Source organism: Doryrhamphus excisus, chromosome 9 (genome assembly GCF_030265055.1).
Source record: "Doryrhamphus excisus isolate RoL2022-K1 chromosome 9, RoL_Dexc_1.0, whole genome shotgun sequence".
NCBI classification, from domain to species: Eukaryota; Metazoa; Chordata; class Actinopteri; order Syngnathiformes; family Syngnathidae; genus Doryrhamphus; species Doryrhamphus excisus.
The window spans coordinates 18,069,974-18,084,409 of NC_080474.1; the positions used below are offsets into that span (position 1 = coordinate 18,069,974).

At 39.9% G+C, this 14,436-nt stretch overlaps 1 protein-coding gene across 12 annotated transcripts in view; it reads right to left on the reverse strand.

The window, feature by feature from the left end:
• LOC131135481 (plakophilin-4-like) overlaps positions 1-14,436 on the reverse strand; it is a 73,908-nt gene that overhangs the window by 912 nt on the left and 58,560 nt on the right. For 8 of the 12 annotated variants that reach the window (XM_058081409.1, XM_058081408.1, XM_058081410.1 and 5 more), the window contains 11 exons: positions 10,279-10,462; positions 8,740-8,857; positions 7,395-7,586; positions 7,142-7,315; positions 6,814-6,964; positions 5,507-5,699; positions 4,619-4,703; positions 3,122-3,239; positions 2,903-3,043; positions 811-875; positions 34-72 (listed from right to left, as the gene is read on the reverse strand). In XM_058081409.1, coding sequence (XP_057937392.1) covers positions 34-72; positions 811-875; positions 2,903-3,043; positions 3,122-3,239; positions 4,619-4,703; positions 5,507-5,699; positions 6,814-6,964; positions 7,142-7,315; positions 7,395-7,586; positions 8,740-8,857; positions 10,279-10,462 — 1,460 coding nt within the window. The remainder of the gene's footprint in view (positions 1-33; positions 73-810; positions 876-2,902; positions 3,044-3,121; positions 3,240-4,618; positions 4,704-5,506; positions 5,700-6,813; positions 6,965-7,141; positions 7,316-7,394; positions 7,587-8,739; positions 8,858-10,278; positions 10,463-14,436) is intronic. The other 4 variants (XM_058081418.1, XM_058081413.1, XM_058081414.1 and 1 more) reach the window with 1 other exon arrangement.

Below are 14,436 nucleotides of genomic sequence, written 5' to 3' on the forward strand. Positions count from 1 at the left end.
TGTCACTTTTTTTTTTACATTAAATTCTCTCACCTGAAGAAAACTGGGATAGGCTCCAGCATGCCTGCAACCCTTGTGAGGATAAGCGGTAAAAAACTAATGAATATATGCTGTCATTTTACTCAAGCCAAGGTCACAACTACAAAGTAATGTTTTGCTGCTGTCAAATTTGGGCGTCTACTTTACACTCAAAAAAATAAATGTTTAGCCTCAACAAAAAAAAAAAATCAACGCAACAGTTTCCATTAGTCTTTCTTAGTTATGACAACTTAATTTGAAATTGCTTTTTTGAATCAACAAACAATATTGCATTGCACAAATGAGCTTTTTCTCTTCACTCAAAGCTTATTTTAAGTAATGCTTACTGAATAATTGTTGTCATAGGGACAAGTTTTTAAGTTCGTAACTCAAAGAAATATGGTAAGTCAACTGACTTGATCATTTTAGTAGTTTTTCAAGTAGTTTAATTTGTTGTCTACTTAATTATAATAACAATGCACACAGCTTTTTAAGTAGCAGTAACTTTATATATATATGTCTGTGTGTATATATTATGTTACCAAGCTAATTTTATTAAGTCATGGCAACTTGAATTTTGTTTTAAGCTTACCAACAATAAAATGCTAAATTAAGTTCATGTAATAGCCAACATTATTATTTGAACATAACATGAAAAAATAAAGTTACCAACTTAGAAAGTTTATCTAAATCAATTAATTACATTTTTTTTACATTGCATTTATGTATTAAATCAAGTGGTGTCAACAGATACTCTGAATTACTTTTTAGAGTACAGAACCAATCATTTACCTGCGTTCTTCTGGGCTCCTCCCGTGTGGGTGATGGATAATAATACGGAGAAGGCTTTCCAGACCCTGCAATAAAAGCACAAAAAATATTAGGCCTTTAATTTCATATGAGATGAAATGACTGCATCAAAACAGACATCGTGGTTGGAATGAAGGGAGGGGGACAAAGCACCAAATAATAGAGTTGGACGGCTGCTTTTCAGTTGCTTACATAGCCCACGGGATGGGTATTTTTGTTGGCACGTTGTCTCGCCAGAGGAATCCAGAAAGCCAATTTCCACTTGGCCGTGCACTGCGCAAACAGCAGCGGCTTGCAGCTCATTTTGTTTCTCCTGCCAGCATTCATCTGGCTCTGGTGGGTCTGCGTACACACTCAAGCTCCTCGCCCCCACTAATAACACCGTTGTGTAGCAGAGGGGTCCACTTCACTGCTGCGGCGACCATCGCCATCACAAAATAGTGTATTTTTAGTCTTGGGAATGGGGAATCGACATAAAAAACTGGTGTATTATGTTTGCAGTAATTCATGCAAACGCTCATTTGCTGACTCTGCAAGAGCAAAAGTACTGATTGTACCAGGACGCCCCCCAATGGACAGCAATGCATTTTTTTTCATCAATAACAAAGTCATAATATTACAAGACAGAAGTTGTAGTTTCATGAGAATAAATCATTATTATGGAGAAAAAGGTTGTAACTTGATGGCAATGAAGGTGCCATTTAATGAGCATGATTAGAGTGGTATGAAAAAGTGTTTCCACCCTTCCTGATTTCTTATTTTTTCTTATTGTTTGTCACACTTACATGTTTTAGTAGTCAATGACAACACAACTGAACACAAAATGTTATTAAATGAAACATGAAAATGAAAAAGAAATATCCAAACGCACATGGCCCTGCATGAAAAAAGTTAAAACATAAATTAACTGTGATTTATCACACCCAGAAGTGGCCGGCAAACCAACAGTGCAGTGACAACTCATCCAAGAGGTCACAAAAGACCCCACAACAAAATCCAAAGAATTGCAGTCTTGTCTCAATTTTGTCAGGAAACATCTTGATGATCGCCAAGACGTTCTGACACATTTCAGAAAAAAGAATATCATACCAATAGTAAAATATGGTGGTGGTAGTGTGATGGTCTGGGGCTGTTGAAGCTGCTGCTGCTTCAGGACCTGGAAGACTGGCTATGATTAATGGAACCATGAATTCTGCCGTCTACCAAAGATCCCAAAGGAGAATGTCCAGCCATCTTTTGGACATTCTCAAGTATATTTGTAAAATAAATTACCCACAAGAAGTGCGACTTATGTTTTTTCCTACCTAATTATGCATTTTTCCAATCCAATCCAATCCACTTTATTTATATAGCACATTTTATAAACATAGTTTCCAAAGTGCTGCACAGACTAGTAAAATAAAAAGTAATAACCCAAAACTAAAAGATCATTTAAGAAATAAAATAGTAAAATAGACATTCAAATATTAAAAACAAGAAGCAAAGCAATAAAAGTATAAACAAAATAAAACCAATTAAAATAAAAAGAAAGAACTAAAAGACACAGGACCATACGACTCACTCAGAGTTAAAAGCCAGAGAATAAAAGTGGGTTTTAAGGCGAGACTTAAAGCTTTCGATTTCGATTTTTGGCCGTGTGCGACTTATAGTCCAGAAAATACGGTAAATGTTCTTAATACATTATTCATTCATTTTCTACCGCTTATCCTCACGAGGGTCGCAGGGGGTGCGAGAGGCGGGGTACACCCTGGACTGGTGGCCAGCCAATCACAGGGCACATATAGACAAACAACCATTCACACTCACATTCATACCTATGGACAATTTGGAGTCGCTAATTAACCTAGCATGTTTTTGGAATGTGGGAGGAAACCGGAGTACCCGGAGAAAACCCACGCATGCACGGGGAGAACATGCAAACTCCACACAGAGATGGCCGAGTGTGGAATTGAACCCAGGTCTCCTAGCTGTGAGGTCTGCGCGCTAACCACTCGAGCGCCGTGCAGCCTTTTTATACATTATAAGACATAAAAAGTTCAATAAATAAGGGCGATATGAAGAATGTTTTGCATACCTGTATACTGTGTTTTGTGAATACTGTTGTCCACTTGGTAATTATAAAATTGCATAGTCGACTGTGCTCTCTGATAATCTCGGATAGTGTCTCTGTGGTCTCGAACGGCCAGCATTGCAGGAGACGACATGGCACTGGCAGCTACAAGGAAGAGAAGACGCAAATGAGTGGAACATTCCATGAGGTTAGACTATAGACTATAATGACCATAAACCCCACCAGGGTGGTTGAGGGGGGACATCTGGATACTGCTAGTGGGGAGGGTAGGTTGCGACTTGAACCTGTCCCGTTCAAGTGTTGACACAGGAGTGAGGAAATGGTTTTGGGCCCATCCATCCTGTTAGAAAACACACAAAAATGGAGGCATATTTAAAAAAAAATTCAGCAACAAGTTGAACAAGTGTTCAAGTTCAACAATATTCAAGCCTGGTGGTAGAAACCAAATGTTAGAAGCACTAGTCTCAAATAGAATGGCGTGATTTTTTTTTCGTGCATGTTTGTCACACTTAAATGGTTCATATCATCCAACTCATTTAAATATTAGTCAATGACAAAACAACTGAACACAAAATAATAATATAATATATTATAATAAAATAATAATATATTATTATAATATAATAATAATAATTATAATATATTATAATATAATAATAATATTTATTATTATTATTATTATTATTATATATAGTAAAATATGGTGGTGGTAAAATATGGTGGTGGTAGTGTGATGGTCTCGGGCTGTTTTGCTACTTCAGGTTTGACTACAGTTGTTGGTGCTAAAGGTGGCCCAACCATAATAATAATAATAATAATAATTATTATTATTATTGTTATTATTATAATATAATAATAATAACAATAAAACTTTTTAATTATTAAGAGAGAAATCAAACCCAAACCTACATGGCCCTGTGTGAAAAAGTGATTGCCCCCTAAACCCAATAACTGGTTGGGCCACCTTTAGCACCAACAACTGTAGTCAAGCGTCCTGAAGTAGCAAAACAGCCCAAAACCATCACACTACCACCACCATATTTTACTGTTGACATTATGTTTTCTTTTTGACATGCAATTTGTTGTCTCGTCAGACCACAGAGTTTTCTGCCAAAACTGAGCCTTAATGTTCTCAATTTTTGCCCAGTATCTTTCTTATGGCGGAGTCATGAACCTTAACTGAGACAAGTGAGGCCTGCAGTTCTTTAGATGTTGCTGTGGGGTCTTTTGTGACTGCTTGGATGAGTTGTTACTGCGCTCTTGAGGTAATTTTGTTTGGCTGACCACCCCTGGGGAAGGTTCACCACTGTTCTATGTTTTCACCATTTGTGGATAATGGCTCTCACGGTGGTTCGCTGGAGTCCCAAAGCTTTAGAAATGTCTTTTTAACCTTTTCCACACTCAATTATTTTCTTTCTCATTTCTTTCTGAATTTCTTTAGAACTCATTATGATGTCTAGCTTTTGAGGATCTTTTAGTCTACTTGTCAGGCAGGCCCCATTTCATTGATTTCTTGATTGCTAAATAAATTGAATGCAAGTGTGGATAAACCACAGTTAAATTATGTTTTTCTGTCTTAATAATAAAAAACTTTTGTGTTCAGTTGTGTTCTCATTGACTAATATTAATTTTGTTTTATTATTTCAAACATTTAGGTGTGACAGACATGCAAAAAAAAAAAAAAGAAAAAAAATACTGGACACATGAACATGTTCTTACTTTCTTGTAGATAGCCCGTAGATCTCGATACTGCCATAGCGTGTTCAGCACTTGAGCAGCTGCCTTGACCACTTTCAGAGAGAATCTGAAATACACACAAAAGTTAATTAGTTAATATGTATATTAGGGTGCATCAAAAAAACACAATTATTGAATTTTGATATGGCTGGGTACTAAAAGTATTCCAATATATGTAGAAACAACACATACAAAATATTTTTCCAATACATGATTATTTAGGGGTGCCACCATACATCTGTTTTTGTGGTGCTCAATGGTCGCCATAAATTGTAATTTAAATATGTTACTATTGCCCCTTGTGTTTACAATAAAATACAAATAAAATAAAAAACAAAGTGTTTAAACTTTATATGTATGTCAAATATCCATCACTGCTACATAAAATTCAGGGTAAGGCCGTGTGAACATGTCCCATTTACCGCCATTCATTTTGTCAATTGGACAAATGAATGGAGAATCTTGAAATTTGAATTCCCCCCAAATTGATATTATGAAATTAAAATTTCCCATTCAAATTCGATGCACCCTAATGTATATGTATGTATATATATGTATATGTATATCATTGAGGGCATCTGAGGGTATGTGAAAGGAATAGACTGTAAAGCAGGCCAGAAATAAATGCTTTTCCATCACTCCACTGTGACATTTTGACCTCAATGAACACAAAACCACCTTCCCTGTGGCGACAGGAGCTCATGATTGTGTGTGTGTGTGTTTGTGCAAAAAAACCCACTATGTGTCTGGATCATTTTACACCAAGCAACTGCATGTGACGACAGCAGTTCATTTGAGCACACCACAGTCAAGTGTACAATCCAGCCTGGCTGCAAGTGTTGTTGACAAACAGATGCTGCATTAGCACACCTGTCTCCTCTGCCCTTGGTGATGTTGACCAGCTTCTCGATGCCGCCCGTGTCCGCCAGCGCTTTGGCGTTCTCCATGTTTCTGCTGGTGACCTCGTGCAGGGTGCAACAGATGGCTGCCACTGTCTCGTCTGACAGCAAGGTGGTGTTGCCTCCGGGGAGGCGGTTGACCAGGTCTCTCATGGCGTATTTCCCTGATAACGCAGAGGGAGGGATGAAAGTGAGACATGTTTATGTATATTAACTTATGTCACTTCATATACGCTGCAGTATATCATACTCTCAGTTATGGATGATTTTTGTTTAACTTTAATAATGATTTAAAGTGAGGTTAAGCGGCATAGAAAATGGATGGATGGGTGATTTAGAGTATTAACCAAGTGGAAAGGGAACCATAGTTCTCTTTGATGACATAATCATTCATTAACAAGTACTATATTGCACAAAACAGAAGCAAGCAAGCATTTGAAACACTTCTATGCTAGGACTACGTTAAAAAGCCATAGCATTTCAGTATGTGGAATCAAACTATGGAATGGATTGAGTAAGACCCTCAAACAATGCACAACGATGAGCCAATTCAAGAAACAATACAAGCAGTTGATGTTTGCTAAATACAAGGATGAAGAGTCTTGAACCAGTCATGATGTGCTATACATATCACTATATTGACACTTACTATGGTACCCATTATGTCATTGGATGCTTATATCACCTCGTACTTCGGTACGGGACAAAAATAAAAATAAAAAAAATATTTCTTTAAATTAAAAAATTAAATTAAATGTAAAAAATAAAAAATATATATTTTTATTATTTTTTAAAATAAAAAAAAAGAAATTTAATTAAAAAATATATTATAAAAAAAATTATAATAGGAAAGCAGGAAGTGAACAAATGTAACAGTTACTGATTGTAAAAGTACAAGATGGAGGGGTAGGATTTAATAAGCTTTGCTTCTTCCTACTCCTTTTGGACATGTGGAACTGTGAACTGATTATGTGATGCATTCAATTGTAATCTGATGCATGTTCAAATGAAATAAAACCATTACCATTACCACTGTTGTAATAGCAGTAAGGAGCAAAGATTATGGGCTCGTTGTAAAGAACAGTACAGCATGTGTAACATGCACATTTTATAGTGCATGCAGAGGTAGATTAAAAACTGCTGGATATGCAGCTACTGCCCTTCTGGAGTTCATATATATATATATATTTTTATTTTCTGAACATGTGCATATGAATATGCATCATTTAAATAAGATCAAATTTGAACCGTCCCATATGTCATCGTGTGACCCCTCACCTATGAGTTCTTTGTTACGGACGTCTAGTGCCATGTTTCTCAGCGCAGTGGCCACAGAACAAACCACCCGGTCGTTATCCATTCGCAGCAGCTCCACGAGAATAGGCAGTCCTTTCTCCTTACGCACTGCGGCACGGATGTAAGCTGCAAACTGCAGCCACGCAGGTAAACGGTAGGCGTTAGTAAGCATTGACATCATCTTGCATCATTTTCAAAGAGAAACCATATTCTTATTATTGTGGTTGCAATGTGGTTTAGTCACGCTGAGAGCTCATTCTGATATTTGGGTTTCGGTATTTACATGCAAAAATAAACAGCAACATAATACCTTCCAGTTGCCTGCTGAAAGGTTCTGTAGTGACCCAGCAGCGCCCTCCAGTGTAGAGGGATTTGAGCTTTCGGCTAGTAGCGTCAAGTAAGGCTTAACCACTGCAGGATGCCACAGCATTTCAGCCCCCGAGGGTGGCTTGGAGAAGCCCGGAATCGGCCCCACACCGTCCCACTGAGGAAAACAAGCACTGCATTTAGCCGGAATGCAACTTATAGTGTCATAATACGGGTATCAAATATTTCATACTCACAGTATCTTCTTGCGAGTTCTTTTTTTTCTTCTTCTTCTTCCTTCCCCAGCAGCTGGAGGTTACTTCTTTGCAGGGCGACTCGCTACCCAGAAGGCCATCGACCTCCTGCACACCAATCAGTCGGGATGGAGGTAGCTCCAGCTCCAGCCGATAGGACAGGTTTCTCAGCGTGCAAATGCAGTTCTCCACAATCTGGTGGGCACAGAGAAGATGAGAACATCCTTGTAAGACACACTTCTACTAGGGCACATGTGTCATTTTTATCTGCATTGAAAAGCAATCAGGATGAGTAGTTAACGTGCAGGCCACACAGCTTGGAGACCCGAGTTCGATTCCACCCGCAAGGTCCAAAAACACGCGAGGTTAATTAGCGACTCCAAATTGTCCATAGGTATGAATGTGAGTGTGAATGGTTGTTTGTCTATATGTGCCCTGTGATTGGCTGGCCACCAGTCCAGGGTGTACCGCGCCTCTCGCCCGAAGACAGCTGGGATAGGCTCCAGCATCCCCCTGCAACTCTTGTGAGGAAAAGCGGTAGAAAATGAATGAATGAAAAGCAATCAGGATGAGTGGTTAGTGTGCAAGCCACACAGCTTGGAGACCGGAGTTCGATTCCACCCACAAGGTCCAAAAACATGCTAGGTTAATTAGCGACTCCAAATTGTCCATAGGTATGAATGTGAGTGTGAATGGTTGTTTGTCTATATGTGCCCTGTGATTGGCCGGCGACCAGTCCAGGGTATAACCCGCCTCTCGCCCGAAGACAGCTGGGATAGGCTCCAGCACCCCCCGCAACTCTTGTGAGGATAAGCGGTAGAAAATGAATGAATGAATGTATTTTGACCTTGGAAGTGTCATACATGCAAACCAGAAGGTGGCGCCAAGTGACTGCCTCAAAGAAAGTCTGAGCTTTTCTTCCTATGTTATTATAAGCAATGAGGGGTTGCGCTGTATTTACGTTCCAAGTGTATTTTGATCTGATTTCCGAGCATACGGTAATTAAATGATGCAAATTGTACTTCCGCATTAAGAGTAACAGGAATATCCACTTATTTTGTTTGCATATGTGATAATTATGCAAAATTACATATGTAATTAATGAAACAAACTAGTCATTAATGCACTGTTTTTCACAAACCTATCATACCACACACACACACACTCCTTTGAGAAAACATTAACAAAAAGCAACATACACACAACGCAAATAGTTCAATAGTTCAGACCAAGTACAGTGTGTACATTTTACCCCGGATGGCCTCCTCACATGTGACAACATGTTTTGCTCGTCGCTAAACATGTGTGTGTGTGTGTGTTTGTGACCGTGATGTGTCCTGCATTGTACCTTGCTGTCGAAATCTGAAGTGTTTACACAAGCCTTGATGACGTAGAGGAGCGAGTCAACCAGGCCTTCACAGGTACGCATCTGTTTCCTGGCCTCCTCGCCAGCTGAGCTCAGGTTCCTGTTGAAAACGCAAACACACGTGCACACGTGCATTCAAGATGTGCCAGAACACTGTGTGTGTGTGTGTGTCTGTGTGTGTGTGTTCTACTTGTGTAATCATTTCTCTAGTGCAGTGATTTTCAACAACTGTGCCGTGAGAAATCGTCAGGTGTGCCGTGAAGAATTATCCAATATCACTTTTTTTTATTAATATGTATTAATAATGGGCGGCACGGTGGTTTAGTGGTTAGCGCGCAGACCTCACAGCTAGGAGACCAGGGTTCAATTCCACCCTCGGCCATCTCTGTGTGGAGTTTGCATGTTCTCCCCGTGCATGCATGGGTTTTCTCCGGGTACTCCGGTTTCCTCCCACATTCCAAAAACATGCTAGGTTAATTGGCCACTCCAAATTGTCCAAATTGTCCATAGGTATGAATGTGAGTGTGGTTGTTTGTCTATATGTGCCCTGTGATTGGCTGGCGACCAGTCCAGGGTGTACCCCGCCTCTCGCCCGAAGACAGCTGGGATAGGCTCCAGCACCCCCGCGACCCTCGTGAGGAAAAAGCGGTAGAAAATGAATGAATGAATGTATTAATAATTTTCTGCAAATATTATGTCATTGTCACGTGTCATTGGTGTAAAGACTGGCAGAGCAATGTAATATTCGTCCGTATGGCAACACGTAGCCGATTGCCTCGTTCCTCTAATAGACTTAGTGATGCACGTGAGAGGTAGTGGTGACATTTTGTAACATTGTTGGTTAAATTAGTATGCGGATCAAAAGGATCTGCTGTGGCGAGTCCGTAATCAGGAAAAAAACTGAAAGAAGCAAATAATGTTGGTTATTGGTGTGTCGCAAAATTTTTTCCAACGTAAAAAAAACGTGCCGTGACTCAAAAAAGGTTGAAAAACACTGATCTAGTGCGGTGGTTCTCAAATGGTTTAGCTTCGAGATCCACTTCTTATTGACAAGCGGCAACTCTTTTCAACTCAAATTACTGATATATATTTGATTTCATGAAAAAGACGGTGAATTTGAGGATTTGTAAGCAACTTTAAATATTACTTGCAAAAAAAAAAAACAATCCCATACTGGTCTCTGATCTTCTATGACAGCAGGTTATCAATAATCAATAAAAAGACAAGATTAACACCTGCGACCCCCCTCCCCCAGTTGAGAATCAATGCTGTTGTGTCCTGGGTGTGTGTGGTCCCAAACAGAACCCAAACAGGCATTACATCATCTGCGAAATGATCATCATTTCACAGCAAAAGAACACAAAAGGTACAAATAGAAACCAGGTATTGTTTGCAAATGCGACTCATCCGCTTTTACATTTGGCCACCCTTCAAAATGAACCAGGCTTCACAATGGCTGCATAAACTGCACTCATCCGCAAGGGGGCGCTCGTGCTATATATATGTGAATGAGCCTGTTACCTCAAACAACCTGTGGTATTCCTCAGCACCAGTGATGAGTGGAACTTGAGCTTGTGGTCCTCTTCAAACGTGGAGCTGTTCCATCCGGAATGGGGGATGATCACAGTGTTGGTGAGGGTGGTTAAGGCGTCGTGAATGATTGTCATCTTGACGGCGTCGCACGACGACAGGTTCCACAGCACCCCTGGGGAGTTAAGACACATGTCGGTAGTAGAACCTACTTATGGTCCATCTATCCGTACTCAATGCCGCCTATCCTGACTATCCTAAGTGACTTTGGGGGAGGGGCATGGTACACAATCACAGTGTGGGAGGAAGCATGCAGAGATGCCCACTCAGGGTGATGAAGGAAAAAAATCTGGAACAAAAACTAAATCAGGCTGTACGGTGATCGAGTGGTTAGCGCGCAGACCTCACGGCTAGGACACCAGGGTTCAATCCCACTCCGGTTTCCTCCCACATTCCAAAAACATGCTAGGTTAATTAGCGACTCCAAATTGTCCATAGGTATGAATGTGAGTGTGAATGGTTGTTTGTCTATATGTGCCCTGTGATTGGCTGGCCACCAGTCCAGGGTTTAAGCAAGTATCGGCCCATATCGACAACGTGCTTTTTCACCGATATCGACCGATCAATCAGAGAACCCCTAATATTTAGCTAAATGTACATATTTTATGGATGCACGGCGAACGAGTGGTTAGCACGCAGACCTCACAGCTAGGAGACCAGGGTTCAATCCCATTCTCTGCCATCTCTGTGTGGAGTTTGCATGTTCTCCCCGTGCATGTGTGGGTTTTCTCCGGGTACTCCGGTTTCCTCCCAGATTCCAAAAACATGCTAGGTTAATTAGCAATTCCAAATTGTCCATAGGTATGAATGTGAGTGTGAATGGTTGTTTGTCTATATGTGCCCTGTGATTGGCTGGCCACCAGTCCAGGGTGTACCCAGCCTCTCGCCCAAAGATAGCTGCGACCCTCGTGAGGAAAAGCGGTAGAAAATGAATGAATGAAATCAAACTACTAATCATGACGTCCTGCTGCCTCACAATTCAAATATACTTTATGGTAGCCGCTGATAATCATGTTTGGCAGTCTTTGAGTCCGCATCTGTCAGGGATTAGCTGGCATGTAGCATGTTCCTCTAATTAGATGACTCTCGCTGCCAGGCCGAATGCCGTGGCACATCCTGACTACTGTAGGACACCAGAAACCTTGCTGCAAATAAACACGGGAGAACGCTCGCACAACAAAATGACTAAGTGCTCAACAAAATATCACACAGCAATTGCTAGTCCAACCGGAACTCCTATGACGACTTTATTATTAACCTGTGTGGTTTATATCCTCTCCCTTCACAGTACTCCCCTCTTTAATTGAACCAATGGAGATGATAACAGCCTATAATATGACCCTGGAGCCTGTTTACACACACACTGCTGACAGCTATATGCCTGCCAAGCAATGCCTATTCCCATCTATAGTGCACTAAATCCCACAACGCCATGAGAGCATTTCATTTTCACTAAAAACAACAGCTCAAATTAGAATACTGTGAGGAGGGAGTCTCAATAATTAGACCACTACTACTTTTCATTCATTCATTCATTTTCTACCGCTTATCCTCACAAGGGGTCACGGGGGTGCTGGAGCCTATCCCAGCTGTCTTCAGGGGCGAGAGGCGGGGTACACCCTGGAATTGGAACAGCCAATCACAGGGCACATATAGACAAACAACCATTCACACTCACATTCGGGGAGAACATGCAAACTCCACACAGAGATCGCCGAGGGTGGAATTGAACTCGGGTCTCCTAGCTGCTAGTTATTATAACTATACTATATACCGTATTTTCTGGACTATAAGTCGCTCAAAGCCAAAAATGCATAATTAGGTAGAAAAAAAAACATACATAAGTATGTACATAAGTATAAGTCGCATTTTTTGCAGGTAATTTATTTTACATTATGTCCTCTTGGAAGGCAAGTTGTAACAATAAAATAATAGAGAACAGGCTGAATAAGATCTGCTAACGCAATGGTTATTCAGCTACACAAAAAATAAACAAAAAGTGTCAGGCTGCACGGTTGACGAGTGGTTAGCACACAGGTCTCACAGCTAGGAAACCCAAGTTCAATTCCACCCTCAGCCATCTCTGTGTGGAGTTTGCATGTTCTCCCCGTGCATGCGTGGGTTTTCTCCGGGTACTCCGGTTTCCTCCCACATTCCAAAAACATGCTAGGTTAATTGGCGACTCCAAATTGTCCATAGGTATGAATGTGAGTGTGAATGGTTGTTTGTCTATATGTGCCCTGTGATTGGCTGGCGACCAGTCCAGGACTCCAGCACCCCCGCGACCCTCGTGAGGATAAGCGGTAGAAAATGAATGAATGAATGAGTAAAGGTCTCCTGTGTTTATGTAACATAAACAGTCGAAAAAGTCGCTCTGGAGTACAAGTCGCAGGAACAGCCAACCTATGAAAAAAAGTGCAACTTATAGTCCGGAAAATACGGTATTACTATACATATTTTATTACTATAACATTATATTACTATATTATATACTATAACCATATATACGCTATAGTTAGAGCTAGTTATTTTTTTATATATATATTAATAACGAATGGCAGAGGTTGAGAGGTATAGTATTCCCTGAGGTGATGCTCACCATGACAGACTCTGAAAACTCCTTAGGAAAACTCCTTGCTCCTTAGGATCCTTAGGATACTTGGGAATTCTCAGGCCTACTCTGGATTTACATGTCCTCCAGCAGCCTCTTAGCCAATTTCTAGCAATACATGTGTTAAGAGGCAGAGAAACGTCCATGGTGCACTCGAGCCCGAGTATGTCCATAACTCACGGGTGACAGTTACAAACTGCCGTGTTGCCATGTTCACAGGTGACGTGACCCGCTTTAGAAGCAACGGCTCCGTGTGTGTTTACCTTAGGTCAATGTTATGACACCATGACCGGCGGTCTGTCCTGCGTAAAGCGTAAAAGCTCAAGAGGGCAAATAGAGTTAAAAGGCAACAGCTGCAAGCACTGAACCATAAACCAACAATACTTCTAAGTGGCTTATTGTTTTGAGGTAGGCTCCCGCGGTATAAACTATACATGCTATCACAAAAGAACGCTTGTTCTTTAAAAATGACTACTTCAAAAATAATTAATTGGGGATTTTGGGTTTGTTACCGACTATCTTTTTCCGAGGACACCCGAAAGCATCTTGCCTTGAAGTATTCTGGGAGCAAAGCCAAAAGCGTTTATCTTGGGACACAGGCATATTTATGTTAAGTCTGGCATTAGCGATGAGCTTTTGGCAGCTTGAAGATTATGTGCAAGGTTCAAAGCCAATGCAGATGTCAAGACAATCAAATCGTTTCAATTTCTACCGATGGTGACATGATCTACTGAAATGTCGACAGTAGCTCAGAAAAGTTTCAGCGTCCTTCTCGATATAGACGATGGACTTAGAGTAGTCAGTGTACATCTGAAATCGCAATTATGGATGAAAACCTGTTCACAACAATCGAAATATGGTAGAATACGATATACTGTCCCTTATGGAAAAAAATAGATTGCAGTATATTGGCAAATATAATGCAATGTATTAGGGAATATATTTCCATATATGGGATCTTATGTTTATATTTTCCAATATACTGCAATATATGCATAGATCATATATGTGTATATATTGATACATATAAAAAATATCTTGCGATCAAGACCAAAAAAGGACTATATTTTTACATATCTAATATAATTTGGGATATATAAACTCATATATTATATATTTGGATTTAATATATTTCAATATATTGAAAGCGGCAATCATTTGTATATTCTGCAATATATTGCCATATATTACATGAATATATAATATATTGTATAATATATGTACAAAAATATATTATTCCATGTATTTATAATATATAATGTATTGGAAAATATGATGGAAAAATAATATATGATAATATAATACAATATATTTAAAGTAATATATTAATAAATATATTTTCACACTCACATTCATACCTATGGACAATTTGGAGTCGCCAATTAACCTAGCATGTTTTTGGAATGTGGGAGGAACCCGGAATACCCGGAGAAAATGCACGGGGAGAACATGCAAACTCCACACAGAGATGGCTGAGT